The sequence below is a fragment of the Lissotriton helveticus genome, chromosome 12 (assembly GCF_964261635.1).
Source record: "Lissotriton helveticus chromosome 12, aLisHel1.1, whole genome shotgun sequence".
Taxonomy (NCBI): domain Eukaryota; kingdom Metazoa; phylum Chordata; class Amphibia; order Caudata; family Salamandridae; genus Lissotriton; species Lissotriton helveticus.
The window spans coordinates 19312662-19334983 of record NC_136073.1 but is presented as its reverse complement, the minus strand read 5'-3'; the positions used below and the strand labels follow the sequence as shown (position 1 = coordinate 19334983).

The 22322-nt window shown below is 51.9% G+C and overlaps 1 protein-coding gene across 1 annotated transcript in view; it reads right to left on the bottom strand.

The window, feature by feature from the left end:
• Positions 1–11664, bottom strand: part of KCNN1 (potassium calcium-activated channel subfamily N member 1) — a 391559-nt gene extending 379895 nt beyond the window's left edge. The window contains exon 1 of the mRNA XM_078669137.1: positions 10642–11664. Within this exon, the coding sequence (XP_078525263.1) occupies positions 10642–11664 (1023 nt within the window). The remainder of the gene's footprint in view (positions 1–10641) is intronic.
• Between the last annotated feature and the right edge of the window lie 10658 nt (positions 11665–22322).

Below are 22322 nucleotides of genomic sequence, written 5' to 3'. Positions count from 1 at the left end.
AAAGGGTCGGTATCTGATCAACGATTTGCAACCCCATTTTATGTTTATGTTTATTTGAGTTTTATTTAGCGCTGGCTAGACCCGAAGGTATCAGAGCGCTTTACATAAGGTTCACAAAATGACATCAGTTACAAGTTACATCAGTTACAAGAAAACATTTCAAGAGCATCGGAAGATGAAATAAATGGAGCTTAGAAGGGTAAGGGGGTGGGGTAGAGGTCTAGGAGGGAGAAAGGATGGATGGAGAGACGAAGGAGAGTTTGCCCAAAGTCCGGCTGGGTAGATGATGGCCGAAGGGTAAGTCCACAGCCCATCTCCTCTATAGCTATCAAGTAGCTCCACCATTAGCGGTCAGATACCATTGACACTTTGATATATCATTTATTACTTGTAAATAGCAGCGATACATCCCTTATACTTCCTTTCCTATTTGCAATCTGAAAAGGAATCAAAAGCCATCTTTTCAAACTCTTTAAAGGGCCCTTGCACATTGTAAAAAGTCTTATTGCCACTGCAAGCCTCACGGCGTTTGCTACCGCATAATGACTTTGTGCGCCTGGCGACTATATTGGTGTCAAAGAAAGATATAGATTGTTACAAAAGTCACCATTTACGTGCGCATGCCCTGAAACAAACTTGGCAAACAACTCCCCACTCAAAACTGCAAGACCCACGTCACAATTCAGGGCGCCTTTCCCGCAGGAGTGTACGGCCTAAAGCGTGCCACTCGCGCACAGGTGTCCAGCGAGTGGGTACAGAAGTGTGGCTCAATGGTTAGAGCGGCAGACCCTGATGCAGAGGTCTAACCCAGGACCAGGGTTTAATTCCCGCCTCGGCGGGTCTTGGGCTCAATTTCCTCGGACCTGATCATTCTCGCCTCGGTGCCCATTCCAATCATGGGTCCCACTCTGCAACTCTGGGCAATAGCTTGCTTAATCTCCACAATGGCCCCAGCAGCGCTTGGATGCCTGGCTTCACCTTGGGGGTGCCCAGGAGTGGGCACTTCACAGGGAAAAGCCAGGAAGGGTTCCACAGCGGTATGCGTACATGCGCCGAGATATCCTCATGGGGTCGATTCGTGCGCTATACAAGTACTATTACATTTACGGTGGCATTTTCCCACTGCCACCCAGGGCTAACAGCAACCTTCAGCTGAAGCAGGCAGTAATAAAGGCAGCTCTCTGCAGCTGTTTATCACCCGGCTCAGGTAAGACACTCAACTGCACTGGATAAATAGTACAGGTGTGCAAAATTTGGGTCATCTGCTCTCGCGTAGTTTCATGAAATTACTGCAGAATGATTTGAAATTATGCACTATTTTGCTAAATGCACACCTGTAAATTCGCAGTATATTTTAGCGTGAAATGCGTCCTTGCGTCAGCTTTTGGTGCGAGGACGCATTTAAACAAAAGTACCAGAAACAACAGCAGCTTCTGTTGTTTGGTGTAATCGCAGCTATTTTTTTCTACCACAAATTGTGCCATTGAGGATAATTTTTTTCCACGAAAAGGCATAATGATGGAACTTAGTGTAAGAGGCATAACATAAAATTCCTGAAACTATGAGAAGAATGAATGCGTAATTTACAATTCACCCTGGCCTAAAAGAAAGATTTAACTTCACCTCAAAGTCAGAAAACGTCATCTGTCATGATGAAGGATGAAGTTTGCCAACGTCGCCCAACTTTTTGGCATAGTCAAAATTGTGCACACGGGCCACTGTACGGCTTCTCCGCGTTTGTCATCACTACTGGTCCAAAAACGAAAGAATAGGTGTGAAGTCCTCCACGTCACGTTAAAAATAATGACGGTGCAATTCAGACCGGAGGCTTTTCTGCTGAATCAATGGCAGAATATGGAGGACATAAATATCGTGTGGACAGAATATTGTGTCAAAAATACTTAGGATCAAAATATCGAGAAGTGAAATGAAATGAAATGAAATGTCAACTTATAAAGCGCGATTGCTGCCCTGGGGCGTCCAAGCGCTAAATATGCAAGTATAGAATTACTATTCTTTACTCCACATCTAGGTACCTCGCAGATATATATCGCCATGGTACATATAAGTATAGTAAAACTTTGCATACCCATAGAAACATACCCTCATGATATTCTTGCCCACGATATTCTTGACTCGATATTTCACCCAAACACCTTTCTGCTTGGAACTGCATCATCAGCAACCAAAATCACTCTGGCTACAAAGAAACAGAAAAGTTTTGGGGCTCATGTTGGGATCCTCACCCCTACAGATACCAAATGCACTCCCTGGCAACACACCCATTTGAGTATTTTTCATGACATAACTCAAAGCCCAGATCCATTTCCAGGGCTTCGGCTAGACCCATCATCTAGGTGCGAGGGTCTGGGTATGTGTCAGCCCTCAACTAGGAAGTGGTGGCTGCTGCTGGCATTCATCCAAACATTGTGGTACAAAAGGGGGTGGTGATGGATTATTCCCAGTCACACAAGTGTGTATGATTCCGAAACCGGTCCCAGGATGCTTGTTTCCGGTCCAGGGAAGACATGGCTTGGCAGTTCGGGCTAGACTGTTCCCATGAGGCACAGGGTCAGACTGATTTGTATATGGCCATGTCTGAACTGGGGTGGCTGAGTGAACTAAAGAATGGTGATGGATGAAACCCAGATGAGTTGACTGGGGGTGAGTGTTTGATTTGCTCAAACGCTCCGTCCATCATCCCCTTTTGTTTCGCTTTGATTCATCCAAACATTGCAGAACACAGGAACTCATAAAGCCACGTAGACTAGATAGCCTCTAAGCACTACTATGGTAATCTGAAACAGATAGCTAAATGGCAATTCCTAGTTTCTAATATGATAGTTTATGCCATTGCGAGTCTGGACTCATCCGAGTGATGAAAGGCGAACAAGCCCAGAGAAAATACTGAAACACTAGGGTAAGGGCCTACATTGTATTTCCTAAATTATGCATGTTGTTCTTCGGTTTACTGTTTTGTTCATGGCAGTCCTACCCTGCCTCCTTGTTTTTTAAATTTAAAATGCAGGACAGGGGGCTAAGTCCCTGAGTCCTGTAATGGCTGCCAGAAACATTTCTCTTCATGTGATGGCAGCCAATCAGAGCGTTCACTCCGGCAGAAACATGTCTGCTGTGGGCGTGAATTGGCCCAAGGGAAAAAGCCTCCTGGGGCAATCAGAACACTCTATTTTTTTTAAATTAGGTTCGAGGCACTCTCACGAGAGTCCCTCAAACACAACCTTCGATATATACAAATATTTTTCTTGATGAATATCTCAAAAGCTACTGAACGGATTTAAACCAAATCGCAAAAGGCATGGTTTCTGGAGCAAGATCTAGCTTCCTGTCAAATATGGTGTAATTACGTTCAGAGGTTTTGCGATATCTCATGAAAATGCGTGCTGATTTTGCTTCTTGGAACCCCCCTTTTTGTCTGCCTCCACTCGACGGATCATCTTGAAACTTTCCATGAGCCAACTAGGTAAAAAGGAGCATTTTTTGGGAAACGTTTGTGAAGATTTGTCAATCTGCATCAAAGTTATTAGCAAAAGAAAAAGAAAAACATTTCCTATGGAAATGATGACGTAACTATAACTACTCAGTGGCAACCACCACTGGGATATAGAATATATATATATATATATATATATATATATATATATATATATATATATATATATATATATATGAAAAAATACACCCTTGACAATTAGCCACACTGATGTTATACACCTCGTTGATATCAGCCTTGCATGTATGCGGTCAATAATCTAATATATCAATACTACGATGTCTAACATTTTTATACCTTCCCTGTATAAATACATGAAATGTACAATCTAGTGCAAACAAGGAAATACAATATTTCAAATTGATTAACAAATTAATCTGTGAACAAAGGTTAAACAAAGCGCAATTGTAACAGTATGTTTTCTATGTCTACTGATACCATGTGACTAAGAAAATGCCATAGAGTTTGAATACTTTTTTCACTATGCACTGTGGGTATTTAAATAACTTGTGGACGGCGTTTCTGTACGTGAGCAAGGTTACAGAGGTAACCGAAATGCGTCATAACTGCTGGAATAAACAAGACCTGATTTTCCACGAAAATATTGGTGTCCGTATCCTGTTTTCCTTTCTCGACCGGCTGGCAGCGTTAAGGAGCGGATTATGTTTGTGTGTGTGTGTGTATATATATATATATATATATATATATATATATATATATATATATATATATATATATATATATACACACACATATATATATATATATATACATACACACACATATTTGTGTATGTTTTCAAGCACAAATATGTATATTCATATATGGAACAAAATGTACATATATATCTTTATACTGTTAGATTTAAAAAAAATATCCATACGATTTTTATTCCAGTCACGATGTGACTCGCATCAGTCACCTGAAACATTGCTACACTCCTGTAATGAATGGATGCACTGTGGCAGTTCTTTACTAAAAAGCAAGATCCCCCATTCTTGTTCAAGTTCAAGTTCAAGGATTTATATAGCGCACTACTCACCCAGAGGGTCTCAAGGCGCTTGGGGAGGGGGATTTATTATTTATCGAATAGCCAGGTTTTGAGTTCTTTTCTGAAGGGGATGTTGTTAGTACATAGTCTGAAATCAAGGCACTTTCATATATGATTTTCATTCAACGGTTAAAAATATATGTCGCACCCTAGTTTCTGCTGCTCATTGGTGCGTTTCATTTCATATTTAATCCTGGGGCACTCAGTGACTTACAATATCCTTGTAACGTACAGCGGGGAGTACTTCATCCCCGCTATCAAATGTATCTGCCTTGGGTTATTTAACAATCAGCTGGGCACTTCGATCTGGTCACCAGGGCCTTCCCCAGCTGCCTGGCACTTGCTGGCAGCCCTGGGTGAAGTGCCCTGACGGTGCAATGCCCACTGTCCCTGTCAGTGACTGGCAGTGCCACCCTCTTCCCTCTCCCGGTTGCACACACTTGTGTGATATGGGAATAGTACACGCCCACTTCATACATATGCAGAAAGGTGGGTCTGTGTGTTGGGGGCGGGTGTGGGTGGGGCTGGATACAGACAGAACATAGCAACACTGCCCTAGGAGATCATGTACCACCTGTGGGTGGCGCTGCCTCACACTACCTCTGCCCCTTCCAGGATTCCACAACTAGCAAAGGACAGCGTCTGAGCAGCAAAATCCTTCTCCACCCACAGTCACCCAACACTCAACCGAGAAGGCATCGCTTCCCCTCTCCACCCTCCAGCAGGGAGCACCACATCTGGGCATCGCGTCCCTTCTCTACCCACAGTGCCTGTCCTCCAGCAAGGAGCACTGCCAGACTCTACCCACGAGCCCCACATCTGGGCATCGCGTCGCCTCTCTACCCACAGCGCCTGCCTTCCAGCAGGGAGCACTGCCAGACTCTACCCACGAGCCCCACATCTGGGCATCGCGTCGCCTCTCTACCCACAGCTCCTGCCCTCCAGCAGGGAGCACTGCCCGACTCTACCCACGAGCCCCACATCAGGGCATCGCGTCTCCTCTCTACCCACAGCGCCTGCCTTCCAGCAGGGAGCACTGCCCGGCTCTACCCACGAGCCCCACATCAGGGCATCGCGTCTCCTCTCTACCCACAGCGCCTGCCCTCCAGCAGGGAGCACTGCCCGGCTCTACCCACGAGCCCCACATCAGGGCATCGCGTCCCTTCTCTACCCACAGCGCCTGCCTTCCAGCAGGGAGCACTGCCCGGCTCTACCCACGAGCCCCACATCTGGGCATCGCGTCCCTTCTCTACCCACAGCGCCTGCCCTCCAGCAAGGAGCACTGCCCGGCTCTACCCACGAGCCCCACATCTGGGCATCGCTCCCCTCCCCAGCCTCTGTCTTGTGACCTCCTGCAAAGCAACCCCCAGACCTCTCTAACCACAGCTTTAAGCGTCCCTCACTCGGGCCAGCACCGCACCCTCTCTCTCCACAGCACCACTCTCTCACCCCCTGCTAGCAGCACGCTGTCCTCCCTCCATCAGGAGAGACGCCGGCCGTCTGTCCCCACGGGACATTCACTTCCCTTTATTAGAGAAACAGCCCCCCCCCTCGACCCTCTCCAGAAGACAGACAGCCCCCCCCCCCCCTCGGTCTCCGCAGCACCACTTCCCTCCCATGGCCACAGCACCCTCTCTCTAGGGCACCACCTGCCCCCTCCAGCTGTGCAGACATTGCACTCTCTCCCCCCAGCACACTGAGCTGGGGCAAGTAGAGCAGCACTGCCCCCTTCCTGCCACCCCACCAAACACTCCCTCCCCACCCGAAATAGGTCCTTCTCCATAGCAACCTCGGTTCCCTTAGCAAAGAGAAACTTCACCTCGTCACCCCCCCTCCCCGGCGCCCACTACTCCCTCTTCACCCTGGCGGGGTCAACAAACCCAGAGAGCGGTCCCACGCCAGCGCATTTTTATCACACAACTCCTTCGCAAACATGTCTCGTCTGCTCTGTAATTCAGATTACAAAGCAGAAACGCCTCTCCGTATGCAGTGCCGACGCTCCCATGTGCAGGCTGGGCCTTGGATGTGCGTCTGCAGCTGTCAGTCTGTCGGCAGATAGAGGGGGCCGACCGACCAGACTCGTGTACCGAGAACTTTACACAGGGACGGTTCCAGGGTCACAAGTGGCGTGTGCATGTACAGCACATACAAGCAATCAATGAGACAGGCAAACTGGAGGGCACACACAAGGGCACAGAGGTGTTTGCGTGGGGTGTCTCTAGCCATATACAGACAGACAGCCAACCAGAGGCACGCCTGTGAGCAGACAGACAGACACACGTGTCTAAGCTGCCATCATTGGCCCACCCCCAAAGGCTGGATCCGTGAGTGCGGTGCACACTCGCCTCTCTTTACCTCCAGTGTCTCCCTCCTCCTCTCACCTCCTCACCTCTCTATCTTTGCCCCTCTCTCTCACTCGTCCTCTCCATCTGTCCTCCCTGTCTGACCCTATGTCTGTTCCCTCACTCTCTCTGTCGTCTCTTTTACAGTCTCATATCCTTTTAGCCCTTTCTCCTCTTGCCCACCCTAACCCCAGTCTCGTTTCTTTGCCTGTCTCTCTTACTACCTCGGATCCTTGATCTACTGCCCTTTTTCTTCTCTCCTCTGTCTGTCTCATCTTCTCTCTCCCCCTCGCTCTCTCTTTCCCTCTCTCTCTTACCCTGTCTCTCTCACTCTCACGCTCTCTCATCCCCTCTCTCAATCAATCGATCACAAATAAAGTTTATTTAGACCTTTTGATCTATAAACCACAGCTCATACATTATTATCATTTAAAAGTCTACACATCACAAAATCATATTCTTAAACAATAAAAGTCATATTATCCTTGAAACTTCATTAATAGCAATTTAAAACAGATAATTTCATTTTAAAACTACAGAGCACTTAGCTACTCTTAAGCCTCTAATAAGACAGGGAACTTATATACGCCCTGCATATATTTCCCAATGGCTATCGCAATATCTACTTTTTCCATATCAACAAGAAGCTCCCATGCTTGTAAACGCGCCCTTACATCATATTTTAAGAATACCATCCCCTCTCCCCCTCTTTCGCTTCCCTCTCGCTCCCTCCCATCCCCTCTGTCTCACTCTCACCCCTCTCTCTCGCATCCCCTCTCTGTCTCACTCTCACCCCTCTCTCTCGCATCCCCTCTCTGTCTCACTCTCACCCCTCTCTCTCGCATCCCCCCTCTGTCTCACTCTCACCCCTCTCTCTCGTATCCCCTCTCTGTCTCACTCTCACCCCTCTCTCTCGCATCCCCCCTCTGTCTCACTCTCACCCCTCTCTCTCGCATCCCCTCTCCGTCTCACTCTCATCCCCCCTCTGTCTCACTCTCACCCCTCTCTGTCTCACTCTCACCCCTCTCTCTCACATCCCCTCTCTGTCTCACTCTCACCCCTCTCTGTCTCACTCTCACCCCTCTCTCTCACATCCCCTCTCTGTCTCACTCTCACCCCTCTCTCTCACATCCCCTCTCTGTCTCACTCTCACCCCTCTCTCTCACATCCCCCCTCTGTCTCACTCTCATCCCCCTCTCTCTCGTATCCCCTCTCTGTCTCACTCTCACCCCTCTCTCTCACACCCCCTCTCTGTCTCACTCTCACCCCTCTCTCTCGCATCCCCCCTCCGTCTCACTCTCACCCCTCTCTCTCACATCCCCTCTCCGTCTCACTCTCATCCCCCCTCTGTCTCACTCTCACCCCTCTCTCTCACATCCCCTCTCTGTCTCACTCTCACCCCTCTCTCTCGCATCCCCTCTCTGTCTCACTCTCACCCCTCTCTCTCGCATCCCCTCTCTGTCTCACTCTCACCCCTCTCTCTCGCATCCCCTCTCTGTCTCACTCTCACCCCTCTCTCTCGCATCCCCTCTCTGTCTCACTCTCACCCCTCTCTCTCGCATCCCCTCTCTGTCTCGCTCTCACCCCTCTCTTTCGCATCCCCTCTCTGTCTCACTCTCACCCCTCTCTCACATCCCCCCTCCGTCTCACTCTCATCCCCCCTCCGTCTCACTCTCATCCCCCCTCTGTCTCACTCTCACCCCTCTCTCTCACATCCCCTCTCTGTCTCACTCTCATCCCCCCTCTGTCTCACTCTCACCCCTCTCTCTCGCATCCCCTCTCTGTCTCACTCTCACGCCTCTCTCTCACATCCCCTCTCTGTCTCACTCTCACCCCTCTCTCTCGCATCCCCTCTCTGTCTCACTCTCACCCCTCTCTCTCACACCCCCTCTCTGTCTCACTCTCACCCCTCTCTCTCGCATCTCCCCTCCGTCTCACTCTCACCCCTCTCTCTCACATTCCCCTCTGTCTCACTCTCATCCCCCTCTCTCTCGTATCCCCTCTCTGTCTCACTCTCACCCCTCTCTGTCTCACTCTCACCCCTCTCTCTCACATCCCCTCTCTGTCTCACTCTCACCCCTCTCTCTCACATCCCCTCTCTGTCTCACTCTCACCCCTCTCTCTCGCATCCCCTCTCCGTCTCACTCTCATCCCCCTCTCTCTCGTATCCCCTCTCTGTCTCACTCTCACCCCTCTCTCACATCCCCTCTCTGTCTCACTCTCACCCCTCTCTGTCTCACTCTCACCCCTCTCTCACATCCCCTCTCTGTCTCACTCTCACCCCTCTCTCTCACATCCCTTCTCTGTCTCACTCTCACCCCTCTCTCTCACATCCCCTCTCTGTCTCACTCTCACCCCTCTCTCTCTCGTATCCCCTCTCTGTCTCACTCTCACCCCTCTCTCACATCCCCTCTCTGTCTGACTCTCACCCCTCTCTGTCTCACTCTCACCCCTCTCTCACATCCCCTCTCTGTCTCACTCTCACCCCTCTCTCACATCCCCTCTCTGTCTCACTCTCACCCCTCTCTCTCGCATCCCCCCTCCGTCTCACTCTCATCCCCCCTCCGTCTCACTCTCACCCCTCTCTCTCGTATCCCCTCTCTGTCTCACTCTCACCCCTCTCTCTCACATCCCCTCTCTGTCTCACTCTCACCCCTCTCTCTCACATCCCCTCTCCGTCTCACTCTCATCCCCCCTCTGTCTCACTCTCACCCCTCTCTCTCACATCCCCTCTCTGTCTCACTCTCACCCCTCTCTCTCACATCCCCTCTCCGTCTCACTCTCATCCCCCTCTGTCTCACTCTCACCCCTCTCTCTCGCATCCCCTCTCTGTCTCACTCTCACCCCTCTCTCTCGCATCCCCTCTCTGTCTCACTCTCACCCCTCTCTCTCACATCCCCTCTCTGTCTCACTCTCATCCCCCCTCTGTCTCACTCTCACCCCTCTCTCTCACATCCCCTCTCTGTCTCACTCTCACCCCTCTCTCTCGCATCCCATCTCTGTCTCACTCTCACCCCTCTCTCTCGCATCCCCTCTCCGTCTCACTCTCACCCCTCTCTCACATCCCCCCTCCGTCTAACTCTCATCCCCTCACCGTCTCACTCTCATCCCCCCTCCGTCTCACTCTCACCCCTCTCTCTCACATCCCCTCTCTGTCTCACTCTCATCCCCCTCTGTCTCACTCTCACCCCTCTCTCTCACATCCCCTCTCTGTCTCACTCTCACCCCTCTCTCTCGCATCCCCTCTCTGTCTCACTCTCACCCCTCTCTCTCGCATCCCCTCTCCGTCTCACTCTCATCCCCCCTCTGTCTCACTCTCACCCCTCTCTCTCGCATCCCCTCTCTCTCACTCATCCCCTCTCCCTCTCCCTCTCATCCCCTCTCTCTCTCACCCCCTCTCTGTCTCCCCTCCCTCTAAGTCCCTACCCAGAGGTCTCATCCGAGCGCCCCTGTGGCGGGTGCCGGCTCCGTGACTCTGCAGCCTCTCGTCCACCCTGCCCTCCTCCTCGCTGCCCCGCAGCCTCCCTGCACCAGCCCCCCGCTCTGCGGGCGCAGCGCCCCCCGCCCCTCCAAAGACCGCATCGTCGGCTCCGAGGGAGGTAGGTGAGCCGGGCACTTACCTGGCTGTCCTGGCGCAGCGGCTGGCACGGTCTGCGGTCCCAGTGGAGGCCCAGAGCCCCCCCTCAGCCCTCCAGGCACGCACACACACGCACACACACGCTGAAACATAAATCTACCTGCTGCTGGCCGCCAGGGCTCTGGTTTCCGCGCTGCTGCCAGGAGCGGGGCGAGGACGGGCTCCGGCCGGCCCGGTTTCCAGGCAGCCTGGCCGCCGGGGCTCGTGGCTGGGGCTGGCCGTCCCCGGCCGGGCACTGGCTCCAGGGGGCCTCGTGCCCGGGCACCTGTTGGTCCTGCCAGGGAGCCTTCGGCGGGGGGTCCTGGGGGAGGCTCTGCGGCCGGGTCCAGGGTGGGGGGTCGGCGGCGCTGCAGTTACCACCGGGGCGGTGGCACGGCGCGCCCGGCACGGCGCCGTGCTGCAGGGCAAGCTCGTCCGCCTGCTGGCATGGCCCGAGGGGCTGCGGGTCCGTCCCCAGGGTTTGGAGAGGGTGGTCCTGTTGGCACCTCTGAGGAGGGGGTCGCTGCTGGAGGGAATCCGCTCTGTTAAGCCTCTGGTGGTGAAGGGCAGCTCCGTGGCCGTGGTGCTGAAGGGGGGTGCCCGTGCTGCGGGTCTGCGGGTGCTCCTGGGGGGCACATCCCGGGCCCGGGGCTTGGCTGTGGTGCTGAACTGCGGGTCCCTTCTTCGACGGCTGGCTGTGGTCCAGGAAAGCAGGCGCCGGGCTGGGCTGCAGCGGGACCCCTCCCCGTGCCACCTGCGGCTGCTTGAGGTGCCCCAGGAGCCCGCCTTCGTTCAGGTTGGCATTGCCCGCCGGAAGGTCCTTGGAAGCCCAGGGCTGGGCTGCAGCCGCCCCCTGTCTGGACTCAGGGCTGGGCTGAGGCGGGTGGTGGAGGTCAGAGGAGCCCAGTTTCAAAGCTTGGCCTCTCTGCTGAGGGGCTGAGCCGAGGTGTCTCTGCTGCTGGCACTGCTGCACGGGGGCCTGGGGCTGGGGGTGCTGCAGGACACCCCCCGGCTGCTGCTGCATGCCCTCCGCAGCTTCCACCTGCTTGTCATTTGGGCGCTGCTGCTGGCTCTGGGCTGCCTGGGTTCTGGTCGAGTCCAAGCGGCCCGTCTGATTGGTGGGTTGGACCAGAACTACCCTCATGACGTCCTCCCGGCACGGATGCCGCGCCCACATTTAAAGATGAAAAGCTTCATTGCCAAGGACCGCCTCGGGCTGCCTCGCCTCTCCTCTCCTCTGCAACAAGAAGACACGCAGTTCAGTTCACCGGCACATTGGCATTACCAGGCGGGCTACTCGCCATAGCGCAGCAGCGGCGCGAGCGCGATGCCAGGGACAGCGCGTGCAACACACCCCGGGCCCTGCGTGCATGGGACACTGTGCGTGCGGCACCGCGCGAGCATGGTGTGTCTGTGCATTAGATACAGATACATATATTAAATATCTGCATATCCCTCACCTGTGTAACAAACATCCCTGAATCCCCTCAGCGGGACGCACCTGTATGTTCAATAACCACGTATCCCTCACCTGTGTGCCAAACATCCCTGAATCCCATCAGCGGGATGCACCTGTATGTTCAATAGCCGTGTATCCCTCACCTGTGTGCCAAACATCCCTGAATCCCATCAGCGGGATGCACCTGTATGTTCAATAGCCGTGTATCCCTCACCTGTGTGCCAAACATCCCTGAATCCCCTCAGCGGGATGCACCTGTATGTTCAATAACCAGATATCCCTCACCTGTGTGCCCAAACATCCCTGAATCCCCTCAGCGGGACGCACCTGTATGTTCAATAGCCGCGTATCCCTCACCTGTGTACCAAACATCCCTGAATCCCCTCAGCGGGACGCACCTGTGTGTTCAATAACCGCGTATCCCTCACCTGTGTACCAAACATCCCTGGATCCCTTCAGCGGGACGCACCTGTGTGTTCAATAACCGCGTATCCCTCACCTGTGTGCCAAACATCCATGGATCCCATCAGCGGGTCGCACCTGTATGTTCAATAACCACGTATCCCTCACCTGTGTACCAAAAATTCCTGAATCCCCTCAGCGGGACGCACCTAAAGGTTCAATAACCGCATATCCCTCACCTGTGTACCAAACATCCCTGAATCCCCTCAGAGGGACGCACCTGTATGTTCAATACCCCGCGTATCCCTCACCTGTGTACCAAACATCCCTGAATCTCCTCAGCGGGACGCACCTAAAGGTTCAATAACCACGTATCCCTCACCTGTGTACCAAACATCCCTGAATCCCCTCAGCGGGACGCACCTAAAGGTTCAATAACCACGTATCCCTCACCTGTGTACCAAACATCCACCTAAAGGTTCAATAACCACGTATCCCTCACCTGTGTACCAAACATCCCTGAATCCCCTCAGCGGGACGCACCTAAAGGTTCAATAACCACGTATCCCTCACCTGTGTACCAAACATCCCTGAATCCCCTCAGCGGGACGCACCTAAAGGTTCAATAACCACGTATCGCTCACCTGTGTACCAAACATCCATGAATCCCCTCAGCGGGACGCACCTGTATGTTCAATAACAGCGTATCCCTCACCTGTGTACCAAACATCCCTGAATCCCCTCAGCGGGACGCACCTGTATGTTCAATAACAGCTTATCCCTCACCTGTATACCAAACATCCCTGAATCCCCTCAGCGGGACGCACCTGTATGTTCAATAACCACGTATTCCTCACCTGTGTACCAAACATCCATGAATCCCCTCAGCGGGATACACCTGTATGTTCAATAACAGTATATCCCTCACCTGTGTGCCAAACATCCCTGAATCCCCTCAGCGGGACGCACCTGTATGTTCAATAACCACGTATCCCTCACCTGTGTACCAAACATCCATGAATCCCCTCAGCGGGACGCACCTGTATGATCAATAACCGCGTATCCCTCACCTGGGTACCAAACATCCATGAATGCCCTCAGCGGGATGCACCTGTATGATCAATAACCGCGTATCCCTCACCTGTGTGCCAAACATCCCTGAATCCCCTCAGAGGAACGCACCTGTATGTTCAATGACCACGTATCCCTCACCTGTGTGCCAAACATCCATGAATCCCATCAGCGGGATGCACCTGTATGTTCACCGGCACATTGGCATTACCAGGCGGGCTACTCGCCATAGCGCAGCAGCGGCGCGAGCGCGAGGCCAGGGACAGCGCGTGCAACACACCCCGGGCCCTGCGTGCATGGGACACTGTGCGTGCGGCACCGCGCGAGCATGGTGTGTCTGTGCATTAGATACAGATACATATATCAAATATCTGCATATCCCTCACCTGTGTAACAAACATCCCTGAATCCCCTCAGCGGGACGCACCTGTATGTTCAATAACCACGTATCCCTCACCTGTGTGCCAAACATCCCTGAATCCCATCAGCGGGATGCACCTGTATGTTCAATAGCCGTGTATCCCTCACCTGTGTGCCAAACATCCCTGAATCCCCTCAGCGGGACGCACCTGTATGTTCAATAACCGCGTATCCCTCACCTGTGTGCCAAACATCCCTGAATCCCCTCAGCGGGACGCACCTGTATGTTCGATAACCAGGTATCCCTCACCTGTGTGCCAAACATCCCTGAATCCCCTCAGCGGGACGCATCTGTATCTTCGATAACCGCGTATCCCTCACCTTTGTACCAAACATCCCTGAATCCCCTCAGCGGGATGCACCTGTATGTTCAATAACCAGATATCCCTCACCTGTGTGCCCAAACATCCCTGAATCCCCTCAGCGGGACGCACCTGTATGTTCAATAGCCGCGTATCCCTCACCTGTGTACCAAACATCCCTGAATCCCCTCAGCGGGACGCACCTGTGTGTTCAATAACCGCGTATCCCTCACCTGTGTACCAAACATCCCTGGATCCCCTCAGCGGGACGCACCTGTGTGTTCAATAACCGCGTATCCCTCACCTGTGTGCCAAACATCCATGGATCCCATCAGCGGGACGCACCTGTATGTTCAATAACCACGTATCCCTCACCTGTGTACCAAACATTCCTGAATCCCCTCAGCGGGACGCACCTAAAGGTTCAATAACCGCATATCCCTCACCTGTGTACCAAACATCCCTGAATCCCCTCAGAGGGACGCACCTGTATGATCAATAACCGCGTATCCCTCACCTGTGTACCAAACATCCCTGAATCCCCTCAGCGGGACGCACCTAAAGGTTCAATAACCACGTATCCCTCACCTGTGTACCAAACATCCCTGAATCCCCTCAGCGGGACGCACCTGTATGTTCAATAACCACGTATCCCTCACCTTTGTACCAAACATCCCTGAATCCCCTCAGCGGGACGCACCTAAAGGTTCAATAACCACGTATCCCTCACCTGTGTACCAAACATCCATGAATCCCCTCAGCGGGACGCACCTGTATGTTCAATAACAGCGTATCCCTCACCTGTGTAGCAAACATCCCTGAATCCCCTCAGCGGGACGCACCTGTATGTTCAATAACAGCTTATCCCTCACCTGTATACCAAACATCCCTGAATCCCCTCAGCGGGACGCACCTGTATGTTCAATAACCACGTATTCCTCACCTGTGTACCAAACATCCATGAATCCCCTCAGCGGGATGCACCTGTATGTTCAATAACAGCGTATCCCTCACCTGTGTGCCAAACATCCCTGAATCCCCTCAGCGGGACGCACCTGTATGTTCAATAACCGTGTATCCCCCACCTGTGTACCAAACATCCCTGAATCCCCTCAGCGGGACGCACCTGTATGTTCAATAACCGCGTATCCCTCACCTGTTTACCAAACATCCCTGAATCCCCTCAGCGGGATGCACCTGTATGTTCAATAACCACGTATCCCTCACCTGTGTGCCAAACATCCCTGAATCCCCTCAGCGGGACGCACCTGTATGTTCAATAACCACGTATCCCTCACCTGTGTACCAAACATCCATGAATCCCCTCAGCGGGATGTACCTGTATGTCCAATAACCGCGTATCCCTCACCTGTGTGCCAAACATCCCTGAATCCCCTCAGAGGAACGCACCTGTATGTTCAATAGCCGCGTATCCCTCACCTGTGTACCAAACATCCCTGCATCCACTCAGAGGAACGCACCTGTATGTTCAATAGCCGCGTATCCCTCACCTGTGTGCCAAACATCCATGAATCCCATCAGCGGGATGCACCTGTATGTTCAATAACCGCGTATCCCTCACCTGTGTACCAAACATCCCTGAATCCCCTAAGCGGGACGCACCTGTATGTTCAATAACAGCGTATCCCTCACCTGTGTACCAAACACCCCTGAATCCCCTCAGCGGGATGCACCTGTATGATCAATAACCGCGTATCCTACACCTGTGTACCAAACATCCCTGAATCCCCTCAGCGGGACGCATCTCCATGTTCAATAACCGCGTATCCCTCACCTGTGTACCAAACATCCATGAATCCCCTCAGTGGGACGCACCTGTATGTTCAATAACCGCGTATCCCTCACCTGTTTACCAAACATCCCTGAATCCTCTCAGCGGGATTCACCTGTATGTTCAATAACCACGTATCCCTCACCTGTGTGCCAAACATCCCTGAATCCCCTCAGCGGGACGCACCTGTATGTTCAATAACCACGTATCCCTCACCTGTGTACCAAACATCCCTGAATCCCCTCAGCGGGACGCACCTGTATGTTCAATAACCGTGTATCCCCCACCTGTGTACCAAACATCCCTGAATCCCCTCAGCGGGACGCACCTGTATGTTCAATAACCGCGTATCCCTCACCTGTTTACCAAACATCCCTGAATCCCCTCAGCGGGATGCACCTGTATGTTCAATAACCACGTATCCCTCACCTGTGTGCCAAACATCCCTGAATCCCCTCAGCGGGACGCACCTGTATGTTCAATAACCACGTATCCCTCACCTGTGTACCAAACATCCATGAATCCCCTCAGCCGGACGCACCTGTATGTCCAATAACCGTGTATCCCTCACCTGTGTGCCAAACATCCCTGAATCCCCTCAGAGGAACGCACCTGTATGTTCAATAGCCGCGTATCCCTCACCTGTGTACCAAACATCCCTGCATCCCCTCAGAGGAACGCACCTGTATGTTCAATAGCCGCGTATCCCTCACCTGTGTGCCAAACATCCATGAATCCCATCAGCGGGATGCACCTGTATGTTCAATAACCGCATATCCCTCACCTGTGTACCAAACATCCCTGAATCCCCTCAGCGGGACGCACCTGTATGTTCAATAACAGCGTATCCCTCACCTGTGTACCAAACACCCCTGAATCCCCTCAGCGGGATGCACCTGTATGATCAATAACCGCGTATCCTACACCTGTGTACCAAACATCCCTGAATCCCCTCAGCGGGACGCATCTCCATGTTCAATAACCGCGTATCCCTCACCTGTGTACCAAACATCCATGAATCCCCTCAGTGGGACGCACCTGTATGTTCAATAACCGCGTATCCCTCACCTGTTTACCAAACATCCCTGAATCCTCTCAGCGGGATGCACCTGTATGTTCAATAACCACGTATCCCTCACCTGTGTGCCAAACATCCCTGAATCCCCTCAGCGGGACGCACCTGTATGTTCAATAACCACGTATCCCTCACCTGTGTACCAAACATCCATGAATCCCCTCAGCGGGACGCACCTGTATGTCCAATAACCGAGTATCCCTCACCTGTGTGCCAAACATCCCTGAATCCCCTCAGAGAAACGCACCTGTATGTTCAATAGCCGCGTATCCCTCACCTGTGTGCCAAACATCCATGAATCCCCTCAGCGGGATGCACCTGTATGTTCAATAGCCACGTATCCCTCACCTGTGTGCCAAACATCCATGAATCCCATCAGCGGGATGCACCTGTATGTTCAATAGCCGTGTATCCCTCACCTGTGTACCAAACATCCCTGAATCCCCTCAGCGGGACGTACCTGTATGTTCAATAACCGCGTATCCCTCACCTGTGTACCAAACATCCCTGAATCCCCTCAGCGGGATGCACCTGTATGTTCAATAACCACGTATTCCTCACCTGTGTGCCAAACATCCATGAATCCCATCAGCGGGATGCACCTGTATGTTCAATAGCCGTGTATCCCTCACCTGTGTACCAAACATCCCTGAATCCCCTCAGCGGGACGTACCTGTATGTTCAATAACCGCGTATCCCTCACCTGTGTACCAAACATCCATGAATCCCCTCAGTGGGATGCACCTGTATGTTCAATAGCCGTGTATCCCTCACCTGTGTACCAAACATCCCTGAATCCCCTCAGCGGGACGCACCTGTATGTCCAATAGCCGCGTATCCGTCACCTGTGTACCAAACACCCCTGAATCTCCTCAGCCGGATGCACCTGTATGTTCAATAACCGCGTATCCCTCACCTGTGTACCAAACATCCCTGAATCCCCTCAGCGGGATGCACCTGTATGTTCAATAACTGCGTATCCCTCACCTGTGTACCAAACATCCCTGAATCCCCTCAGCGGGACGCATCTCCATGTTCAATAACCGCGTATCCCTCACCTGTGTACCAAACATCCCTGAATCCCGTCAGCGGGACGCACCTGTATGTTCAATAACCGCGTATCCGTCACCTGTGTACCAAACATCCCTGAATCCCCTCAGCGGGACGCATCTCCATGTTCAATAACCGCGTATCCCTCACCTGTGTACCAAACATCCCTGAATCCCATCAGTGGGATGCACCTGTATGTTCAATAACCACGTATCCCTCACCTGTGTACCAAACATCCATGAATCCCATCAGTGGGATGCACCTGTATGTTCAATAACCACGTATCCCTCACCTGTGTACTAAACATCCATGGATCCCATCAGCGGGATGCACCTGTATGTCCAATAGCCGTGTATCCCTCACCTGTGTACCAAACATCCCTGAATCCCCTCAGCGGGATGCACCTGTATGTTCACTAGCCGCGTATCCGTCACCTGTGTACCAAACACCCCTGAATCCCGTCAGCGGGACGCACCTGTATGTTCAATAACCGCGTATCCCTCACCTGTGTGCCAAACATCCCTGAATCCCCTCAGCGGGACACACCTGTATGTTCAATAACCACATATCCCTCACCTGTGTACCAAACATCCATGAATCCCCTCAGCGGGAGGCACCTGTATGTTCAATAACCACGTATCCCTCACCTGTGTACCAAACATCCTTGAATCCCCTCAGCGGGACGCACCTGTATGATCAATAACCGCGTATCCCTCACCTGTATACCAAACATCCCTGAATCCCCTCAGTGGGATGCACCTGTATGTTCAATAACCATGTATCCCTCACCTGTGTACCAAACATCCCTGAATCCCCTCAGCGGGACGCACCTGTATGTTCAATAACCACGTATCCGTCATCTGTGTACCAAACATCCCTGAATCCCCTCAGCGGGATGCACCTGTATGTTCAATAACCGCGTATCCCTCACCTGTGTACCAAACATCCCTGAATCCCCTCAGCGGGACGCACCTGTATGTTCAATAACCGCGTATCCGTCACCTGTGTACCAAACATCCCTGCATCTCCTCAGCGGGACGCATCTCCATGTTCAATAACCGCGTATCCCTCACCTGTGTACCAAACATCCCTGAATCCCTTCAGCGGGACGCACCTGTATGTTCAATAACCGCGTATCCGTCACCTGTGTACCAAACATTCCTGCATCTCCTCAGCGGGACGCATCTCCATGTTCAATAACCGCGTATCCCTCACCTGTGTACCAAACATCCCTGAATCCCCTCAGCGGGACGCACCTGTATGTTCAATAACCACGTATCCCTCACCTGTGTGCCAAACATCCATGAATCCCATCAGCGGGATGCACCTGTATGTTCAATAACCACGTATCCCTCACCTGTGTACCAAACATCCCTGAATCCCCTCAGCGGGACGCACCTGTATGTTCAATAACTGCGTATCCGTCACCTGTGTACCAAACATCCCTGCATCTCCTCAGCGGGACGCATCTCCATGTTCAATAACCGCGTATCCCTCACCTGTGTACCAAACATCCCTGAATCCCCTCAGCGGGACGCACCTGTATGTTCAATAACCACGTATCCCTCACCTGTGTGCCAAACATCCATGGATCCCATCAGCGGGACGCATCTCCATGTTCAATAACCGCGTATCCCTCACCTGTGTACCAAACATCCCTGAATCCCCTCAGCGGGACGCACCTGTATGTTCAATAACCGCGTATCCGTCACCTGTGTACCAAACATCCCTGAATCCCCTCAGCGGGACGCACCTGTATGTTCAATAACCACGTATCCCTCACCTGTGTGCCAAACATCCATGAATCCCATCAGCGGGATGCACCTGTATGTTCAATAACCACGTATCCCTCACCTGTGTACCAAACATCCCTGAATCCCCTCAGCGGGACGCACCTGTATGTTCAATAACTGCGTATCCGTCACCTGTGTACCAAACATCCCTGCATCTCCTCAGCGGGACGCATCTCCATGTTCAATAACCACGTATCCCTCACCTGTGTACCAAACATCCCTGAATCCCCTCAGCGGGACGCACCTGTATGTTCAATAACCACGTATCCCTCACCTGTGTGCCAAACATCCATGAATCCCATCAGCGGGATGCACCTGTATGTTCAATAACCACGTATCCCTCACCTGTGTACCAAACATCCCTGAATCCCCTCAGCGGGACGCACCTTTATGTTCAATAACCAGGTATCCCTCACCTGTGTACCAAACATCCATGGATCCCATCAGCGGGACGCATCTCCATGTTCAATAACCGCGTATCCCTCACCTGTGTACCAAACATCCATGAATCCCATCAGCGGGATGCACCTGTATGTTCAATAACCACGTATCCCTCACCTGTGTACCAAACATCCCTGAATCCCCTCAGCGGGACGCACCTGTATGTTCAATAACCGCGTATCCATCACCTGTGTGCCAAACATCCCTGAATCCCCTCAGCGGGATGCACCTGTATGTTCAATAGCCACGTATACCTCCCCTGTGTGCCAAACATCCCTGAATCCCCTCAGCGGGACGCACCTGTATGTTCAATAACCGCCTATCCATCACCTGTGTGCCAAACATCCCTGAATCCCCTCAGCGGGACGCACCTGTATGTTCAATAACCACGTATACCTCCCCTGTGTACCAAACATCCCTGAATCCCCTCAGCGGGATGCACCTGTATGTTCAATAACCGCGTATCTATCACCTAAGTGCCAAACATCCCTGAATCCCCTCAGCGGGACGCACCTGTATGTTCAATAACCACGTATCCCTCACCTGTGTGCCAAACATCCCTGAATCCCCTCAGCGGGACGCACCTGTATGATCAATAACCGCGTATCCCTCACCTGTGTACCAAACATCCCTGAATTCCCTCAGTGGGACGCACCTGTATGATCAATAACCGCGTATCCCTCACCTGTGTACCAAACATCCCTGAATCCCCTCAGCGGAACGCACCTGTATGATCAATAACCGCGTATCCCTCACCTGTGTACCAAACATCCCTGAATCCCCTCAGCGGGACGCACCTGTATGTTCAATAACCGCATATCCCTCACCTGTGTACCAAACATCCCTGAATCCCCTCAGCGGGACGCACCTGTATGTTCGATAACCGCATATCCCTCCCCTGTGTACCAAACATCCATGAATCCCCTCAGCGAGACGCACCTGTATGTTCAATAACCGCATATCCCTCCCCTGTGTACCAAACATCCATGAATCCCCTCAGCGAGACGCACCTGTATGTTCAATAACCGCATATCCCTCCACTGTGTACCAAACATCCCTGAATCCCCTCAGCGGGACACACCTGTAGGTTCAATAACCACGTATCCCTCACCTGTGTACCAAACATCCATCAATTCCCTCAGCGGGACGCACCTGTATGTTCAATAACCACGTATCCCTCACCTGTGTACCAAACATCCTTTAATCCCATCAGCGGGACGCACCTGTATGTTCAATAACCGTGTCGCCATCGTCTTGTGTACTAAACATCCATTAATCCCCTCTGTGGGATGCACCTGTGCATTCCATATGTTTCTATCCAGCATCTATGTACCAAACATCCCTCTATCCCCTTAGCTCGATGCACATGTACATTCAATAACGGTGTGCCCATCATCTAAGCACCAAACATCTGTGTATCCATCATCTATGTGTCAAGTATCTGCTGTCAACTACGTATTTTACGCGTTTGTTTCCAGCATTTGCAGATTCATTGTCTATATATTAAATATCTGTGTACCCTCTCGCTGTGATGCACCTGTACAGTCCATAAGTATGTATCCTTCCCTTCATCTATGCAGCAATCATCTTATGTATCTCGTCTTCATGGTGCATCTCCATATCCAATATCTGCCTATTCATCATTTATATATCAAATAACTATGTATTATCTCTGCATAGTGCACCTGTTCATTCACAAACTTCATAGATACCATCTATCCACCAAAGATCTATGTATTCAATCTGTGTGGTGCACCTGTTCATTCGATAACTGCATATACACCATCTATCCACTAAAGATCTATGTATTCTCTCGGTGTGATGTTCATTCAATAACTGCATATACACACCATCTATCCACCAAAGATCTATGCATTCTCTCTGCGTTGTGCACCTGTTCATTCGATAACTGCATATACACCATCTATCCACCAAAGATCTATGCATTCTCTCTGCGTTGTGCACCTGTTCATTCGATAACTGCATATACACCATCT